At 55.9% G+C, this 18415-nt stretch overlaps 6 protein-coding genes across 6 annotated transcripts; 3 read left to right on the forward strand and 3 right to left on the reverse strand.

Annotated features, from left to right (window-relative positions):
* Window positions 1–289: 289 nt before the first annotated feature.
* WHR41_01876 (uncharacterized protein) lies at window positions 290–1161 on the reverse strand. The gene is made up of 2 exons (XM_069370482.1): window positions 604–1161; window positions 290–553 (listed from the first exon to the last, which is right to left on the reverse strand). The coding sequence occupies exons 1-2, from the start codon at window positions 936–938 to the stop codon at window positions 451–453; spliced, it is 438 nt and encodes a 145-aa protein (XP_069232762.1). The 5' UTR covers window positions 939–1161; the 3' UTR covers window positions 290–450.
* Window positions 1162–1726: 565 nt separating this feature from the next.
* rps19 (40S ribosomal protein eS19) lies at window positions 1727–2871 on the reverse strand. The gene is made up of 3 exons (XM_069370483.1): window positions 2565–2871; window positions 2259–2319; window positions 1727–2204 (listed from the first exon to the last, which is right to left on the reverse strand). The coding sequence occupies exons 1-3, from the start codon at window positions 2656–2658 to the stop codon at window positions 1907–1909; spliced, it is 453 nt and encodes a 150-aa protein (XP_069232763.1). The 5' UTR covers window positions 2659–2871; the 3' UTR covers window positions 1727–1906.
* Window positions 2872–3238: 367 nt separating this feature from the next.
* Window positions 3239–5365, forward strand: WHR41_01878 (uncharacterized protein; the record flags this gene model as incomplete). The annotated part of the gene is made up of 3 exons (XM_069370484.1): window positions 3239–3467; window positions 3524–5123; window positions 5173–5365. The coding sequence occupies exons 1-3, from the start codon at window positions 3284–3286 to the stop codon at window positions 5363–5365; spliced, it is 1977 nt and encodes a 658-aa protein (XP_069232764.1). The 5' UTR covers window positions 3239–3283.
* Window positions 5366–5647: 282 nt separating this feature from the next.
* Window positions 5648–6268, reverse strand: WHR41_01879 (uncharacterized protein; the record flags this gene model as incomplete). Its single annotated transcript, XM_069370485.1, has 1 exon — window positions 5648–6268. The coding sequence occupies one exon, from the start codon at window positions 6266–6268 to the stop codon at window positions 5648–5650; it is 621 nt and encodes a 206-aa protein (XP_069232765.1).
* A 243-nt stretch (window positions 6269–6511) lies between these two features.
* On the forward strand, window positions 6512–7174 carry WHR41_01880 (uncharacterized protein; the record flags this gene model as incomplete). Its single annotated transcript, XM_069370486.1, has 1 exon — window positions 6512–7174. The coding sequence occupies one exon, from the start codon at window positions 6512–6514 to the stop codon at window positions 7172–7174; it is 663 nt and encodes a 220-aa protein (XP_069232528.1).
* Window positions 7175–15542: 8368 nt separating this feature from the next.
* Window positions 15543–18414, forward strand: WHR41_01881 (uncharacterized protein; the record flags this gene model as incomplete). The annotated part of the gene is made up of 2 exons (XM_069370487.1): window positions 15543–16867; window positions 16921–18414. The coding sequence occupies 2 exons, from the start codon at window positions 15543–15545 to the stop codon at window positions 18173–18175; spliced, it is 2580 nt and encodes an 859-aa protein (XP_069232527.1). The 3' UTR covers window positions 18176–18414.
* Window position 18415: the final 1 nt, after the last annotated feature.

The raw sequence follows: 18415 nt of genomic DNA on the forward strand, positions 1-18415 counted from the left end.
TCTGCGTGATTTGCAATGTTTGACGACAGCTCGACCATTATATATCTAGAAAAGCTCCGAGGCATTTTCAGTGATCATGATTACACTGACTGATTAATAACCCATGTTACGTGTGTTTTAATCGACGGCGGAGGCCGAATTGCTAATACTACACAAGGACTTCCACTGATTAGTGAACAGCCAAAACATCGTCATTATGGCGACGATTGAGGCCCTGGCGAAGTCAGATACCACAAGACGAGGTGGCATCAAGTGCGCGACATATCTCTAAAGCTCTTGAAACATCATTGGATTTTGGCGTCTCTCTCGCTGCTCTAGCAACATGATGTATCCAACTTCCCAAAAGCAATAACGTCAAGCGAGACGGCCGTACAATCACTGCTTGTCCACAAACTTCCCCTGGTATATTTAGAAGGTCAAGAAATGTTCATGAATAGGTCCGAGAAAGGGTCAAGTTGGGGATAATGTATCAGATGTCGCGTTGCGGGTCGGCTGGTTCGAGATGTCAGGCTGTACGGACTGTGCTGGGGCTTGACCCGGATGCAAGTTCGAACTGGGAACGTCAATGAGAGTCAGCAAACGGATGCTATGTCCAGATCTCACATATGAGAATCTCCGGCCTGGACGTTCGTCGCAGGACTCGCATGTAAGGTCTGGTCAGACCTGGCTCGTGATATGGCGCGGGAAGTATCAGACCCTCGTCGAGCGGGTGGATATTGCGGCATCGAAGTACCCGATTGACCAGACTCTAGGTCTCGTTGTTCACGCCTGTTCCTCCGCCTTTGCAAGAGGTGAACCAGGCTGATAGCCAGAGTGGCAAGTGCGAGAAACAAGGCAAGCGTGCCAATGATAACCTCGTGCAGCGAGGATTGATGGACATTGAAGTCGTTGTCTGGGGGTCTGGCACTAGGTCCAAGATCGTCCGAGGTATTGTTCATGATCGATAAGGAAGTGGGGATTCGCCTGAACTAGCGCGTACACTCAGGTTGGAACCCAATTTGCGAATGTGTTTTATCAGGCTTTGTGGTCTTCGCGGACCACATATTTATACTAGCAACCAACGTTACCGCACGCACCTGTATCAACGGGTGACGTGGGACCGAGTCCTGGGCTGGGTTGCGCGCCCTGCATGCATTCGTCCCCACCTTCCTTGCCAACCTTCCCACCCTTGTAGCAGTCGCCCGCCAGTGCCTGGGGAGCAGCAGATCTACTTTCGCTGCGTCTGTCGCGGTAAGACCCACTTCCCCTGCACCTCGCTTGCTGACGCTCCACAAACCAGCGGCGTGTCCAGCGCCGTCACGCCATGTGCATGGCGCCTGTCTGTGACTTTTCAAGTGAGATGATCCCGGCTTCCGTTCAAGCTCGAGGCTGCGCCGACCCCGATGTCTGCACGCTGTCATGTGGCAGGCGCGTGCTCGAGCACTGCCGTGCGTCTGTTGTGTGAGGCTGAGCGGGTCGTTTTGTGGCGGCTTGGTCATCCTACACGGCTCCACGAGCCGGAGGATGGGCGAGAACAAGGCCGCGGCATGGATGCCTCAGGCGTTTTTCTTTTGGGACCGTCAAATCGCGAGCGACGCTCTAGATGCCGTGATGTTAGCTGTGTCATGGCGTCTGTTCTTGAACGTCCATGGCTAGTAAACTGTTTTGGCGAGAAGTAGGTCACAGGCCTATGCAACAGGCGATTCACCGGATTGTGGGCCGTCAATGAGGACATGGCATGATGAAGTATTGTTGATAAGCGGCGCAGGAAAACTTTTGATTGATCATGACAGCAGGACGGTATCTGATGCTCAGCGCTTGAGACACCAATGTATTTAGTTCCCTTGATGAACCACCCATTTGACCCCGCCGGTTCCCTGCGCCAGGCGCCTTGCAGCAATTAAAACACCCGAAGTGGCGAGCACGCTTACTCGTCGTCCTCGTCCTCCTCCTCGGCCTCGATGGTGGTCTGGGCGATACGGTCCAAGTCACGCTGGCCGGACTGGGTGATGCGGCGGCCACCCTTGTCCTCGTCGGTCTCGAGGACACCGATCTTCTCGAGGGACTGGCAGATCTTGCGGTCGACGGAGCCGGAGGCGTCGACGTGGTGGGACGGGCGGTTGCCGCGGTTCTTGGTGCCACCGTGGACCTTGCGCAGACGGCCGACACCGACGGTCTTGCGCATGTAGATGTGACGGGCGACAGCGGCGGCACGGACGTAGTACCTCGGAGAATGTTAGTGGAAATTCAGCATATCAAGATGAAAAGAAAAATCTTACCAGTCAATGCTCTGGGGAGGAAGCTCCTTGAGGTGACCGGTCTTGACGGTGTCGCTCCAACCTGTAGACAGATGTCTCGTCAGCACTTGTTCGAAGAGCGCTTCACTAGACATTCGTCCCCCGTCCCGCACGAGATTCAGGTTTCTCCATCCGATTTATTCCAATGTCCGAGCAGGGTGCGTGAGGCACCCGTGCCATCCCGCATTGAATGCGATCCTCCTCTTGGTGTGCGAGATCCGAGAGACGTTTGCGTCGTGATTTGTTTTTGCGCGGTGCGTTGCGCATTGGTGTGTCGGGCTCACGAACCAGGGATGGGGAGCTTGCCCTGACGCTTCAGGAAAGCAGCGTAGGCGTTGATGAACTTGTCCGCCTGGACATCGCGAACGGAGACACCGGGCATGTTGGCGGTATTTGTCGGGATCGAAGTCGTCGGAGGGAGGGTGTGCTGGTGAAGTCGTCGTCGTCGCGGCCGCTGAAGCTGAAGATGGGCTTGGATATCGAACTTTTCGGGTGCGCCGCGACTTGCGCTAGTGGGCGGGAAGCGCGGGGGCTAGGAAAATCGTTTCGCCGCTTGCTCTTTGTATCACGTGCCGACCGTCACGTGAGTGACTCCCCAGCTCAAACTCAGACAGGGATGCAAGTGTCAGATCTCCACTGCGGTGTGCCTGGCGCAAGTCGCCCGTAGCCCGTAGCTTTGCATCTATCCGATGCCAGATGCCTTGGCCCATGGGCTGGCCCGGGGGCATGTCAGCCTTATACAGCTGGATGTCAACCCAGACACACTGCCTCAGAAGCCATTGCGTGGGTCAAGATGGCATTTCGCCACGGGGATGGCGATCGTCGGAATGGCACCAGTAGACAGTCGAGAAAACGCTATCATGCACGCTCCTCATTGCTGATTCTGATTGGCTCGTGCTAATGTCTGCTTTTGCATCGTGAAAAGATGATTGCCATGTCTCAAGAATCCCTCTGAAATGTCGTAGGTAGCCTTCAGAATGTCGCGCGCGGGCCCTGGCCTGTGATCAATGCTCGCTTCTCGTGCCTTCAGCCTCGTACCATCATCCACCGACACCAAGATGGACGTTGCGCGGCTGAGAGATTTCGCTCTCGCCCCTACATGGGGCACCATTATCACAACTGCCATCACGGGCATCGCCGTCGTCGGAGTCTGGCGCGTCGTCAAGACGCGATCTGCGTCTCGTTTCGACCGTTCGTATTGTGGTCCTGTCTGTGATCGATCACGAAACCTACTGACACCGACATAGCCGAGACCACCGATCCCAACTTGCTCCGCAAGCACACCACCTACGCGTCGTACACGACATCAACGGCGACGTACCCCAAGATTAGGACGGTGTACCATCCTCATCCGCAGGCGAGCAAGCTGCCTTCGGATCTGCCCCTACTGGTCTTTGTTCATGGCCTCGGGGGCTCTATCGCACAATTTGCGCCTCTGCTGAACAGCCTGATCAACGCAGCACCATGTCTCGCCATCGACCTGCCTGGATGCGGATTGAGCGACTTCAAGCCCGACGAGCCCAGCGCGTACACGACCGAGGCTTTTGCCGAGCTGGTCGCGACAGTCATCGACCGTCATCAGGCTGAAGGTCAGAAGGTAGTTCTCATTGGGCACTCAATGGGTTGCTCGATCAATGCGCTACTAGCATCATCTGCATCGCCACTACGCCACCATCTCTACGAGGCAGGTCACATTGCTGGCTTCCTCGCTCTCTGCCCAAAATCGAGCCCACCCTCCCCCGAGCAGGCTCGCGTTGCCAAGCGCCTGCGATACCTTCCAGCATTCGTTCTGGATATTGTACGCTTCTTTGACGGTATTGGAGGTGTCAACTCTGCCAGCGTAATGCGATTTGCCGGCAAGGACGCGGACCTGGAGACGCGCAAGCTACAGCTTCGTTACAACCAGCAATCGAAGTCGGCAGTCTTCCTGCGGTACATCACATCCCTGGATGTGGCTGCTTTCCCTGGCCAGAACATCTGGAGCGGCGTCAAAGTGCCCTTGTTCCTTGTCGCAGCAGAGGCGGACACACTGAACCCACCTGCCGACGTTGAGGCGATCGCTGGATGGCTCACAAAAACAGTGGTGAAACAAGCTACAACCGATGATGGCAATGAAGCAAAGACGAGCAAACCCAGCAGCACTCTTCCGGTTGAAGCCGGCGATACCGCGCAAGCTGAGGACCAGCTTCTCAGCAGCACAAAAGGGCCCGAACATTCGCAGGCACCACAGACGTTAGGCATGGGCGATGTCCAGGAGCAGCAGCACACGACTCGCCACGCCTTTGCTCTTAAGACGACCGTCTTCCCCGCCCCTGCATCTCACGGCCTCATCTACGCCACTTCCACCGTCCGCATTCTCTCAGGCCTCATTCAGACGTTCTTGAGCTCTCACTGCGACAAGCGCCTGTCCCTCGGCTGGCAGCTCCAGCTCCTGTCCACCTCTGGGAAATGGGACGTCAAGAACCTTGCCAAATGGCAGCGCACAGCCTCAATTACCGAGCCTATTGGAGGCGTCTTTCGCGCAATGAAGACGATGCGAGAGGTCGACGAAGAGCATGCTCCTAAGCACTTTGTCAAGAAGTACAGCTCTGCGGTTCTCGACGACGGAGTAGCGATGATCGTCGACATCTCGCATGAGAATCCTGTCTACGACCCCAAAGGCCTCGAGGAAGGTGGCGTAGAATACCACAAGTTTCCCATCGTTTCCAAGCTCCCTCCTACTGCGGATGAGGTCGCTCACTTCAACGACCTGGTGGATGGTCTCCGCGAATCTCCCAAGATGGTCGCAGCCCACGCATCTGGTGCCCATCCAACTATTGGCGTCCACTGCCATTACGGCTTCAACAGGTATTGCCTCCCCAGAACCTCGACCTTGACCTATACTAACATTTTGCAGGACTGGCTTCTTCATATGCTGCTATCTCGTCGAACGCCTCGGCTACAAGTTGCAGGACGCTGTTGACGAGTTTGCCCTGAAGAGAGCACCCGGCATCAAGCATTCGTTCTTTGTAGACGAGCTCTACGTGAGATACGGCATGAAGATGGAGAGGAGAAACACGATCGTAGGCATCAGTGACATGTCGAACTAGACTGCTCGGGCACTCTTCAGACACGGCGTTTGGCGCGGTTTTCGGCAGGTAGAGCCGCCACACTGCGCGGACTTCAGGCATAGCTTTTCCTTTTTTCTTGGATACCCACGGAGCATGGCCGCCCTGGCGCGGCGGCCCAATTGCTTTCACTTGCTTTAGCTAGTTTGGATTCGAAATACTCCCGCATTCTCATGAACTCGACCGATCTCAGCTCTTGATCTCAGCCGCATGCGGTCGTTACAAAACATTGTCACTCGTAATCATAACATATAGTCCATCCTCTCACCCCACCCTCGCCGCCGCCGCATCCTCCTCCCCATACGTCTCCTCCATCGTCGGCACAATCACATCCCACCCCACCGCATCATCGCCCATCCCGTCCCGCGCAATCTCATCCACATCCAGACTCCCCTCCGCCAACCTCCGCCGCCTCCCCTTCTCCTCCGCCGACCGGAACCGGAACGCCACGACCCCGCCGTCCCGCAGCCCCGCGCCCTGCGGACAGTCATTCACGCCGCCGCTCTTCGACGCCCGCTTCTGCTGCGGCGTCGCCTTCGCTTTGCCTTTGCCTTTGCTCCCTGCTCCCGTGCTCTCGTCCTCGAAGTCCAGCTCGTCCAGCGCGTCGTCACCGATCGCTTCCCAGCCGGCGCTGGCGTCGTTGATGTCGGCCGGTTTCGCGAGCGCGATGTCTTCGGCGCTTTCTGGGAGGGGGTACGAGACGGGTGTGCCGTCGCGGAGGGTCCCGGTGAGGATTCTGGAGGGGTTGGTGGATTTCAGGGCTGTGAGGAGTTCGGAGCGTATCGAGGAGAACGTTTGTTGTGCGTCGGTGTGGAGGAGGATGGTGGTGCGGTTGAGCTTGAAGCGGAGGCACCAGACGCGCGCGGGCGGGTTGGCGGTGGGCATTTTGGACCCGGTCGCGCACTGCGCACTGTTTACTGCTTGGTCGAGCAGGTGAAGAGGAGTAGTGCTGGAAGTAGTTAACAGGTTGGTTGTCGTTGTTGGATGTTTGTATGTTCGGAAGTCGTGAATCTCAGGTATGAGGTCGGCGCTTGGCACGCCCGAGCTCTGGCTGCGGGCGACCAACGATCAACTTCCGTCTGGCCTGCAAGCCACACCTCACTCATGCAACTGGATAACACCGATACAATGGCTTCAGAACCAGAAGAAGCGCCCGTGGCCGCTCAAGTGCCTTTCAGCTCACACCGACTCTCGACCCCATTCCCTCTCCGCCTCCCAGCCTTCGTGAGCCTCGGAGCTTTCGCAGGCGGCATCTTAGGCCTCATCCACGGCGCAAACGAAACCGGCATGCGATTCCGCGCCGAAAACGCCCATCGCCTTCCCAAGACGCAAACAGGATGGTACCTCTATCACAAGTCGAAGAACTACGTCGCTATGCTTGGCGGCATCAAAGAGGGCATGCGCATGGCTGGCCGGCAGGCTTTCTGGGTCGCGGTCTTTGTGGGCTCGGAGGAGAGCGTGGATCGCGCTAGGGGTGCTGCGAGCAGGATCTGGAGCGGGGTGAGGGAGAACGATGACGGGGAGATTGAGGGCGCGAGCAAGGATTTCGTGAGCACGTTGTTTGCTGGGCTGGGGACCGCGGGCCTTTTCTCGCTGTGGAATAGGTTTCCGGTCCCGACTGCTGCGAGGTTGGCGAAGATGGGTGCGAAGGCTGGGCTAGGCTTTGGGTTGTTGCAGGATGCTGTGAGCATCATGCGTGGGAGGAGGATTGGGTATGTGGAGTTTATCAAGAGGCATACGATTGGCGTTGGGGAGAAAGAAGACCGTCTTGCTGCTGCCACTGCGACCTGAGGATGGAATGCTATTTGAGGCAATAGCCACAGATAATGTCGACAAGGTTGCAGAAGGGAGGATTGGTTCTCGACGCTACAGCCACTGCCCATACGCCCAAATACTTCGCGGGAAACTCGGCTTGGGCGAGCAGGTACACCAGCCCAGATTTCTAGGGAAAGACGCCACTCTTCCTTGAACAGAAACCGACGTCTGGATATGGACAGCCTATTTCGAGAGAGTCACAAGAGAAGTCCTACATGGGCTTCGCTCTCTAGGGCAATTTCCACGTCGGAAGGACCCCAAGACCTCATGCCTTCTTGTCCCTCTCCAGGGCTGCGAAAACACTGGAATGAAGTTCGACTACGGACCCGATGGGTTAGCCACTCAGACCAAGGCATCACTGGGCATTCATCCATGACCGGCGCTTCTAAGTGTTAAAGAAGCATACCGAGGCAATGTTAAGACCCATAGATGGTTGCTAATCTCGGACGAACGAGACCAGCTCAGCACAACAAAATACCATAGCAACTTGGTACACCCGCTTCAAGCAATCAATTTTCCCGTGGCATCCTTGCTCAGCCGTTCCTCAACATGGTTTCCCCTTTGGCCTCAACTTTCGCTTCCGTGGCACAAAGTTTGTCCGATTGTTGATTGCTCCGAAGTCCGCACTCGCTTGTCTGCTGCAATCTATCCCTTCCACCAACTTCCACGGAGCCTGCACCATGCCGTTCGACCATGCAAATTGACAACATTCCGCCGTCGAGCCGCGTTGCCGAACAGATCTTTGCCGAGCAGATCTTTGCCGAGCTGGCGGGATCGTATCCATCGTTGTTCCCAAGCACAAACCAAGCCCCATCGTTGAATTTCCTGCTATTGTGTATGTCAGATCTTGTCAATGGATACCCCGGACTGGCACATGGGTTGGCATACTCCACTGTCCGGTCGGGCTTCTCAAAAGGATGCATCTCGCCACGCCGAAGCCTTCTTCACAGGAGAACACTCAAGACTGCAGAGCGTGATAATCAAGACTTCAGACGTAAGCTCCCGCTTAAGCACCATATCGAAGCAACAAGCGCTCGTCCACCAAAATCGCTTCTCTGCCGCGGCATGATTCTCTTCGCCGAAAATGTTTCCCTGCAAACCTCTGGCACAAACCCGCTATGGCCTTGACTGCCGTGGAACTGGCGAGCAGTATCACTGCCCCCATCTTTGTGAGTTGGCAAACCTGAGGATCTCCTCAAGAATCATCTTGCATCGGTCCGCTTCGCACTCAGCAATCGTTGGGAGGTTCCTTATGATAACCAATCTTGTCCCATTCCTCCGCCTTGTCCTTCGAATCTCCCCGCGGGTCTACAACTCGATCACCAAGCAGCTCGTCGATGGGCTCTGAATCATGCCGCTTCACCTTTACACTTACGCCTGCGGATGCCGCCGCCACATCCAAGGCCGCGAATGCGAATGCTTCCTGAACGAGCTGCTCAAAATCAACAGTCCGTCGGCTTTCGTCACTCCACAAGCGAGCTATCTGCCCTTTAACATGGAGTCATTCATCCCTCGCCTGAGCACCGCCAAGTCTCGCAAATTGATCCATCATGGCTACACATTCGCCTTGGATCCATATACCTCTTGCTGTCGCCACGATCGGAGACATCGTTCTCGCTACGACTGTCCGGATCACATCTATCGTGCTCAGAGGTCGAGTTGGAAGAGGCCTGCGGATAAGGGGCTTGAGCCTCGCAGAAGCTATTCAAGAAATTGGAATGTGTACTGATGTTGGACCGGGAGAAACGCATTGTCTAGATGGCAACATGAGTATTACCGTAGAACGATGCTGATGGTAGCAGCTCGCAATCGATTCAAGATCAAGAGAGTCCAAGCAATATTTGTACGTCTTTTCCAGTTTTTTACACCCCCCTTTGTGATTCCATCGCCGCTGATCTTAGCATAATGGGGTGTTTGGTCTCCGAAGACTTCAATGCAAGCATGTTGCCCTAATGATCTTGTCAATTACCAGATATCAACATGCTCCTTGGTAGCAGGACAACGGCCCGCCTCTCTTCCGGAACGCATGAGTACATGTTCGCTCTCTTTCAGTGGGTTCTGTGAAACATCAACGAATGCTTGTTGATGATGGCATGTCACTGATATCAAAGGTCAATCGGGAGCAAGAATGGAGACTCTTTCGGGGTCAGAAGCCTCGCGGCAACAAGTCGTGTTCATATTGCTGACTATAGCAGCACATCATTCCTCGTCGGCGAGGAATCCATCGTCCTCGTCGTCCTCGTCATCCTCGTCATCCTCGCCATCCTCGTCCTCCTCCCACTCCTCATCGGAGCTGATCTCCTCCCTCTCAGGCCCAACAAGCCCAGTCTCCTCCAGCGCCTTCCTCGCCTCGAAATTGACCGCGGTCGCGGCCTCGTCGTCCTCGTCGTCGGACGGTCTATCCCACCGCTGGACGGTGGGATAGAAGTCGCCGTTACCCTGCTCGTCGCGAAGAACGACGCGGAGCGGGGCGCGGAAGGGGTCGACGGCGGGCCTCTCTTCGAGGCTCGTGTTGCGGTATGGCCGCCCCGGTTCGAACGGGCTGCGGCAGGTGTCTCTGTTGATGTCGGCGCGGCGGTCGGCGGCGCACGACGGAGAGGAGGGGGCGGTGGTGGTGGTGCGGCCGGCGGTGTCGCGGCCGCCGTTGCGGTCGTTCGGGTCGTTTTCTGCGCCATTGGCGGCGCGCACGACTTGCTCGTTGGTAGTGCTGGGCGCGCCAGGGTTGGTGGAGGCTGAGGTCGAGGTGTTCTCTGCCATTGTCGATGTTTATTTGATCGAATCGTTGATTTTGCGCGAGGAGGGAGCAGCGCAAGGTGGTGTCGTGGTGTGGCAGGTCATCAGGTGAGTGAGGTGGCTGTCAGAACGTTGTGGTGCGACCGAAGAGAGGCGACTCACGCACAGCGAGCTAATACCAGAGACAATAGGGACCAAAAAGCCATTTTGGGCACAATACAACTCAGCTCAATCGATCAGGCACAATGCAGTGGACCTCAAGAACACATGTGACCCACAATGTGGGTCCGGGGGGCGTTCAGGGCGTTACCTCACTTACCTCAGCCACGATCACTGGCGGCCAGCCCCCACAGCCCCGAATAAGAAACCAGGGTATATATTATTGTGCAATTGATGTCACCTCAGCAAGGAGCCTCTCGGGGAAAAGTGTGAGAGAGGCTCCTTCGCTGTCAAGAACACTGCTAACTAATTTCCGTGGTCTAGTGGTTAAGGACATCGAGCCGATCAACAAATGCAGACAACACCAAGTCGAACACTCGCCCCCGAGTTCGAACCTTGCTGTTGGCACACGCGGGTGCCATCTTTTTTGCACTTTTTGCCGGCGCTTTCGTTGGGCATCGCCAACTACACCTTTTTGCATCGTAATTATCATGTCATCAATGACCAATGTTCACACAACCTTCTCACTGTCTCCAATTGCGCCCATTCTGTGTTCTTGGTTGGTTGTTGTGTTGTAGAGGTGTGTGTCGTAGATTGCGCTGAGTGCGACGGTGGACTTTGATGTAGCCAGCTCTCGCCACCTAGGGACGCCTGCGGGCGTGATCTGAGCCCCAGCAATGCGCAATGAGGTATCCTAAAGCCTTTAACCACTCCTTGCACGCGAATATCACATATCTGACCGACAAATCATTCGATCTTGACCGCAGCAGCCACCCGCGGCCCTGCCTCCATGTTTGCATTTGTCCGCCAACAACAAACGCCGTACGTAACGATCCCTACGCCCTCTCAATTGCTTGAAAGCCCGAAGGAACAAATATCCCAGCTGAAAAGATTCCTTCCGCCTGATTGCGCAATCGGGAATTCACCAGAAGGACTGCGCAAGGCGTTGGGTTACGAGAAGGACAAAACACGCAACCGCAGTTCACTGCCCGCAGTGGCGAAGCACATTCGATTGATACAGCTGATCTTGATGTCCTCAGCTGTCAAATGAACCGGTACTGATTACCGCGTGCAGAAGCAACAAAAGGAGGCGACGCCGCATCACAAAGGCAATGGACATTGGACATCCCAGAACGACTGCACGGACGCCCCTGTTGCGCGCTCATGCCGGTGCAGCTCAAACGATGCTGAGAAGCAACATTGAGCCTCTCAATCGTCAGAACAAACGATTTTGTCGCAGCACGCAGCAGGGAGAAAACGGAAGCGAGGACGCTGCAAGGGCGGTGGACAGTGGACATCACAACGCAGATTCGCAAGCACGCCTGCTAGGAGCTCGCCGCGCCGCAACTCAAACAATCCTGAGAAGCGTTCCTGAGCATCTCAATCGTCAAATGAACCGTTGAAAATCGCAGCGTGCAGAAGCCACACACCCCGAAGATGATGGCACTGCGAGGAGGATGGACATCGGACATCACAACACAGCTCTGCGCGCACGCTTGCTACAAGCACCCTCCGACTCCATCGAAGCGATGCTGAGGAACTCTTCTGAACTTTTCGAACGTCAGATGGACCTTCAAAGATCGCAGTGTGCAGAAGCCACACAACGAAGAAGGCGACGGCGCTTTGAGGAGGATGGACATCGCAGGCCACGAGCCGCCCTCAAGAACATTCACGGTGCAAGCTCACCGCGGCGCAAGGTTGAGGAACGGTCTTTGAGATCCCCGCATTGCAATGAACCCGTCCTAATGGCAAGAGCTCGTCTCAGCGGCACGGAGGGTGGTGGCTCTACAAGGAGATCAGGGGGCTGAAGGCTGCGATGCCCTCCAGCGACGGCGTGGCGCACCGGAGATCAGGATGGACACAGTGAATTTTGTTCAACAGAGGGCGATTGTGAATAGCAGGATGTAGAAGCAGCGAAATGCAAGACAAGGTGCGCTACAAGGGTCTCATTACCACGAGCATTGGATACCCTCACCGAAGCACCGCACAAGGTAGCCGCGCGCTCTGTCTGGACAGATGTCCAGGTGCAGTGAAGGCGGCGTTGGTGTTCTTGCAGTTTACGTACTCTGTTGAATCATAAAGGGGGCCAATGGCAAAAGGAGCAATCAGTTGCACGCCAACGAAGTACGATGGAGTTGCGCCGTTCGCAAGCACCGTAGGGAGATTTCACGTCTGTACACAGCAAGCGACAGCGACTGTCGTTCAGCCATGAAGAGCACAGTGAGCAACAGTGGAGGCAATCATTTCATTGAAGGTTACAGATGCTAAGTACAAACGATCGCTGCAAGGTACAAACACAATGAGGCAAAAGGAAAAATGTTAGCCCGCACATACGCTTGAGTGGAGTATGGAGTAAGACTCCTCAAGCGAAGCTCGCACATACGGGCGAGTGACACGAAAAGACCAGATACTAGTGTCACGATGTTTGTTCTCGGGCACTACCATCAGCCATGGCGTTGCGAGAACGACCCAAGCTGCCCGGTCGTGTTGAGCGCACGGAGCCGGAGGTGGTGAGGTGCCCTTGTGTGAATGCTCTGAATAAACGGAAGGCATGGTTTGGGAAGCTCTGGAAGCGGAGCGGAGGAGTAAATACTCTGGTGCGGCCGACTGTGGGCGGGAGCCCCCGGTTGCCAAGGCGTGGAAGGTCATGGAAGGTATCACGTGCAGGGCGGCGAGGGGGACAGCGAGTCGATGGAGGTGATACTCATGGCAAGCATGGGGAAGAAGGAACACGAAGAGCGGCGGAGGTAACGTAATCATTGAAGTTGATTGAAGCTACATACAAAACATGATGGATAAAGAAAAGAAAAATGTTTGCCGTTTGTTTGACTCGCTCGAAGAGTGATTGAGAACTCAAGAAGCGAGTGCATAGGCAAGCGACCGTGTCGCCACTTATTGTTCTCGGACACCACCCATCAGCTATGGCATATTGAGAATGCGCGATGCTGTCTCCTTTGCTGTTGTGGCTGACTAGCAGTGAGAAGTGGAGTGGTGTCCTTGTGTCCCTGGGGTTAGTAGCCACGACCAATGTTGTTGGGGGGGGGGAGGGAGGGGGGAAGAAGTAGTGGCAAGTAGTAGTGGCAAGCTGTTGTAGTGGCGGCGCAAAGCAGGAATGGGGGTGGGGTCCTGTGTGCACCTTAGCAGTATCGATCAACGGTAGGGGATGGGGGGAAAGAAGTAGTGGCAAGTAGTAGTGGCAAGCTGTTGTAGTGGCGGCACAAAGAAGGAATAGGGGGTGGAGTCCTGTGTGCATCTTAGCAGTATCGATCAACAGTAGGGGGTGGGGTGAAATGCGCAAGGTACGAGGTACCGAGCGACGGCAGCATTTGCGAAACGCAAAGCGCGCTGGGGATCTAGGAAAACCATCCATCAGCTGTGGCATATCGAAAACGCGACGAAGCTGTCCGGCGAAACGGAACGTGGTTGGTCTCCATCCTATAATTGGTTTGAGTTGACATGGGTGTGGCGGTCCTCATGTCGACATGGGTGTGGCAAGCCCATGTGTTGCGCGCGGCACAAGGCAGCGGCGCAAAGTTGTGTCGGAGGAAAGGGTTGGAAGCGGGAGAAAAGGGGGTTTTTATAGTGCGCGGGGCCAAGACAACGGAAGGCTCCCGGGGGCTGGTCACCAGTAAGTCAGGCCGTCAGGCCCCCGGGGGGTGATCACCAAAAGTCAGGCCGTCAGGCAGCAGGCTTAACGAAGGGAGAAGGCACAGCGGTCGGGCGGAGCGATGTGAGCAACGCGAGGTTCCATTGTATATCGATTCGGTGACTGATCCATCGTACAAACTCTACAAAGAACCGCCCCCGCCTCAATCATCGTCGTTCGAAACAAATCACACCCTTTGCCAACTCATGCGCGCGCTTCGACAACTGCTCCTCTTGCAGTATTCGTTCGATCCTAGCCCTCTGCGCCGCACTCTGCTCAACCAGCACAATCTCACGAATATCCTTTACGTACACACCGCAATCTACGATCCACTCTATGATCTTCCTGATTCTCAACCTCATCTCCGTCGTGCTCAACAATCTCATGTCGCTCGCGAAGGTATTTGCGCTGTAGTAGTGTCTTTTGATGTCAAAGCCGCAGAGCTTTTTGTACTTGCGGCTCAGTCGGGGCACATGCGTGTCGTTAGGATGACCCATGATTGGAAGCCATCCGTCGTAGAGAATACCCGCTTCTTGCAGTATTTGATCGGACAGCTCGGGTGGGAGGTCGGCGAGAGTCGTTGGCGGGTTACGTGGGCTTGCTGTAAAGATGTTATTGGATAGGCGCTTGATGACATTGAGGAAGCGAACCATCGCCATTGTATTGAAGAGAGCGTGAAAGGTGTCCTTGGCTATAACGAAGTACGCTGCAAATTGGAATTGACAGGGGGCATGCGTTTTAAGACCTTGGAGAAGAGTACAAAGTCGCCGCGGTGATGGAATGCAGCAGCGCGACTCACAGAACGCCGCTCACAGTCACCATCTGATACAACTGAAGAGCGATGAACAAGAGAAGCGTCACGTTCGCCCTCAATATTCCATCAACAACTTCCTCTCGACAGCTCTGGTACACTGCCCAGCTTCCAGAACGCTCGTCCGCCCAAGAACCCTTCAACGTATCGAGAGACGGCGTTTCGCACAACAAGAGACTACACACGCTACAAAGCTCTTGGTTCACTGCATTGGAGGTCCTATTTGTACGAGCGCATGGTCTTTGGGCAGACTGGAGATACATCGATGAGACAGCTCGCGACTCACAGCTACCAGGCTCAGCAGGAAGACTGCAAACGCTTGTTTGCTCACCAACACCCACTCACCTGTCTTTTCTCCAAGTCACGATGGAACTCAATGCTAGCGACAACTATACACGAAAAGATGAGCAACTTCTCTTCTCACGATGGAGGTCTGTCTTCGCACGACTGGAGGCCTTGACGCTACATTTCCGGGGTTTTCGGGACCGCAGCCATCACAAGAGATGGCCATACCATCGGATTAGCTTGACTGTCACCGCAGAATGGCTTTAACTGCACCATGGGCACACCCAGCGCTCAAGCGGCCGTGTCGAAGACGAGGTGTGGTTGGATTTGAGTACGGCCGCTAGTCATTGGCGGACAGCTTATATTGCTGACCTTGGCAAGGCGGGCGCCACCGTCTACGCGTCACAACGGCCTTTTGCAGCGCGTGGGCCTCGCGACGAAAATACCATAACATCATCGCCAAGCCAGACATACAGACGGGGGCCATCGACACGGCCTGCGCGCACATTCACAACGCGTGTGTTGCCGCCCACAGCCGCCGGCCTGTCGCGAGCAGCAGCAGCAGCAGCAGCAGCAGCAGCAGCAGCAAAGCTGTCCTGAGCGCGACCGACGGCGACACGGTGCCTGCGCCCGCCGACTTTGCGACCCGACCGACCGACTGACTCCACTAGCCACAGCGTGCACAACACCCACCCGGCAGCCAAAGCACCATGGCCGCCCGTCCCGAAAGCGTGCTGGATCCTGCCCTGGGGGGAGGCCCGCCGCCCACACAACCACCGCCGCCCGTGGGCGGTGGCATGCCCTACTACCAGTATGCACACACTCCCGTCGCGCCGTCGCCCGGTGGCGAGCACGAGTACCAGCCGCCGCCGCAGATGTCCGCCGCCCCCGCGCATTATGCACCCCAAATGGCAGACGGCGGTGCAGGCGCAGCAGAGGACCCAAAGCGCCCCCGGGCCTGCGACTCCTGCCGCAACTTGAAAGTCAAGTGTGAACTCCCGGAAGATCGGCCGGATTTGCCATGCAGACGCTGTGCGAAGACCGGCCGGGAGTGTCACATCACGCCACCCACGAGAAAACGCCAAAAAAAGGAAGCCAGCCGCGTCGCAGAGCTCGAGAAGAGGCTTGAAGAACTGACCTCCACAGTCAACGCGCAAGCACACGGACGGCTCGCACAGTACGCGTCGCCAACAGATCATCCTTCCGACCGAGCGCTGGAAATCCCGTACGGCAGGCAAAGCGTCAGCTCCATTCAGTCGCACAGCACCCCAACAGCTTTCCAGCAGCCTCAAGATGGAGGCCCAGCGCCCAAACGGCGTCGAACGGATGACTCTCCCTTCACCACTCACCCCTCTTTGCCGTACAGCAATGGCAGCCCAGGTACCACGACTGCGCACAACTCGGCGGCTGAGGAAGCATCCAGCATCGAGCTCTCTTGGGCCACTGCAAGCGACATCACCCGCTTCCTCCATCACACATCGCCACAGCAATTTGTGCAGCGCATCAACGCTCTTATTCCTCCTGAGAGGGCTCCCGGCCTTCTCAAGAGATACAACACTGAGATGGCGCCCCACTTACCAGCTGTCGTCTTCCCGCCGAACATGACCGCAGAACAGCTCTACAGAGAGAAACCTTTGCTCTACCTCTCCGTCTTGGGCGCCGCGTCATATGGACATGCGGAGCAGGACACTGCTCGCAATGCTGTCCGCGAAGCTATTGGAACCATTGCGGATTGCGCAGTCCGCAACGGTGCCAAGTCAATGGAACTCATCCAGGCCATGCAAATCATTGCGCTTTGGTACAAGCCCCCAGAGCAAGCGGAACAGACAAACTTTTACCAAATCATCAGCATCGCGGCGACCATGGTATACGATCTTGGCCTAAATCAGAGATTCAACCTTGCAAAGGCGAGGAGAGGGCTCATGGGACCGGCAAAAGATGTCGCACCTAACATGGGCATCAGGATGGCGCCTGTCAATTCCGACGAGCTAGAGTCCAGGAGGGCTTTGCTGGGATGTTACTATTTGTGCGCGAGGTAGGCTACTTCTCATCACTTGTCCGTATCGACTTCTGCTAACGTCCCATCAGTGCCGCCATGGTGCTTCGTCGCCCCATCCGGTTCGACTGGACCAAGTACACCGAAGATTGCATCGAAGAGCTCATGACCAATCCCGATGCGGCGCCAACTGACAAGCTGCTTTGCCAACACGTCAAGCTGCAGCGGATCTGTGAAGAAGTTGGCCAGCAATTCCGCATGCACGACCCGTCAGCGACCGTCAGCCTTGACGATGCGCAGGTGGCGTACAACGTGCGGCACTTTGAGAACGAGCTCAAGCGGTGGAAGGAAGACATTCCCGCGGACTGCCGCACGCCAGGCCTCATGTTCTTCGAACACGTCTGCAGCCTCTATGCGCACGAGATTGTGCTGCATCTCAACCACAACGTCGACGACTTCAAGATGCCGTTCAACGAAGAAAGCCTGAAGAACGTGAACGCCGGGTTCGGCAAGCTGACCCAGAACCAAATGAACTCGCTTCAAGCCTGCGTCAGAGCAGCTCACGGTATCCTGGAATCGATGCTCAACTTTGACGGCAAGACGATCACTGCTCTGCCCATGCTCTTGTACTTTGTACGCTGCGTGTACGCGGTCGTCATCCTGATCAAGATGCACGTCGCAGTCTGCATACCCAACTCCGAGCTCGGCAAGCTGTTCCAAGCAGAAGACCTGAGGGTCGAATACTACCTCAACGGCTTGATAGACCACATCACAACCGTTGCGCGACAGCGATCGATCCGACCGAACAAAGTCATCCGCATCCTCAAGGTTCTGAGAGACTGGTTTGAAGAGAAGCACAAGAAGGGGATAAGCGCACAGCAAAGCGGCGGGGCATCACCGCCAGCCAAGCAGCAAGAGCAGAGACAAAGCGTCAGCGGAGCACAATCAGGACTGCAGATGCTGTCACAAGTAGCCACTGGCCAGCAGTCACAGGCCGGCGACATGCCCTCAGACTGGAATTACGACCGCGCGCAGAACATGCCTTACGGGCAGCGGTACAGCAACGCAGGCAGCCAGAGCGGCGCCGCCTATCCTGCGCAGGAGGACAACGCATTTGGCATGCCCAATTACGCCGGTGGCTTCAACATGCAAGATCCGATGTCGCAAGACTACGGCTGGGGAGGCATGGGTGTACAGCAGGCGATGGACATTGCGCTTGGGGACATGAATGGCCTGCAGAGCGGCGGGCTGGACAATTGGCTTCTGGGTGGAGACAGCATGATGCCGTTCGTCTCCTACGATACCAACACGCCGGCCCCTTCGGCGATGAGTTCGAACAGGTTTTAGCGACAGTGAAGCGGCGCGTGCACCGAGAAAAGAGGAGGCTGTATGTAATGGGAGGGCTCATTGACGATTACGAATCATGACATTTGGCGCGCACTTCGCTGAAAGGCTGAGGTTTTGCTAGTGTGGATAAGAAATTGCTGGCCGTATGCTCGCCTTGCGAGCACTGACGACCGATGAAGTATATTTTATTGTACACTGCTCGACGTTCTCCCGTCAATCTATTCTTACAATAAGGCTCGC

Source organism: Cladosporium halotolerans, assembly GCF_011745625.1.
Source record: "Cladosporium halotolerans strain TM138-S3 chromosome Unknown Sca4, whole genome shotgun sequence".
In the NCBI taxonomy this organism is placed as follows: Eukaryota; Fungi; Ascomycota; class Dothideomycetes; order Cladosporiales; family Cladosporiaceae; genus Cladosporium; species Cladosporium halotolerans.

Bases quoted from the DNA above. Each gene is read 5' to 3' on its own strand.
- WHR41_01876 (XM_069370482.1), bottom strand. From the start codon at position 938: ATGAACAATACCTCGGACGATCTTGGACCTAGTGCCAGACCCCCAGAC. The intron at 554-603 runs GTGAGATCTGGA...TGACGTTCCCAG, and splicing joins CAGGCCGGAGATTCTCATAT to TTCGAACTTGCATCCGGGTC.
- rps19 (XM_069370483.1), bottom strand. From the start codon at position 2,658: ATGCCCGGTGTCTCCGTTCGCGATGTCCAGGCGGACAAGTTCATCAAC. The intron at 2,320-2,564 runs GTTCGTGAGCCC...ATCTGTCTACAG, and splicing joins GGGCAAGCTCCCCATCCCTG to GTTGGAGCGACACCGTCAAG. The intron at 2,205-2,258 runs GTAAGATTTTTC...ACATTCTCCGAG, and splicing joins CCTCCCCAGAGCATTGACTG to GTACTACGTCCGTGCCGCCG.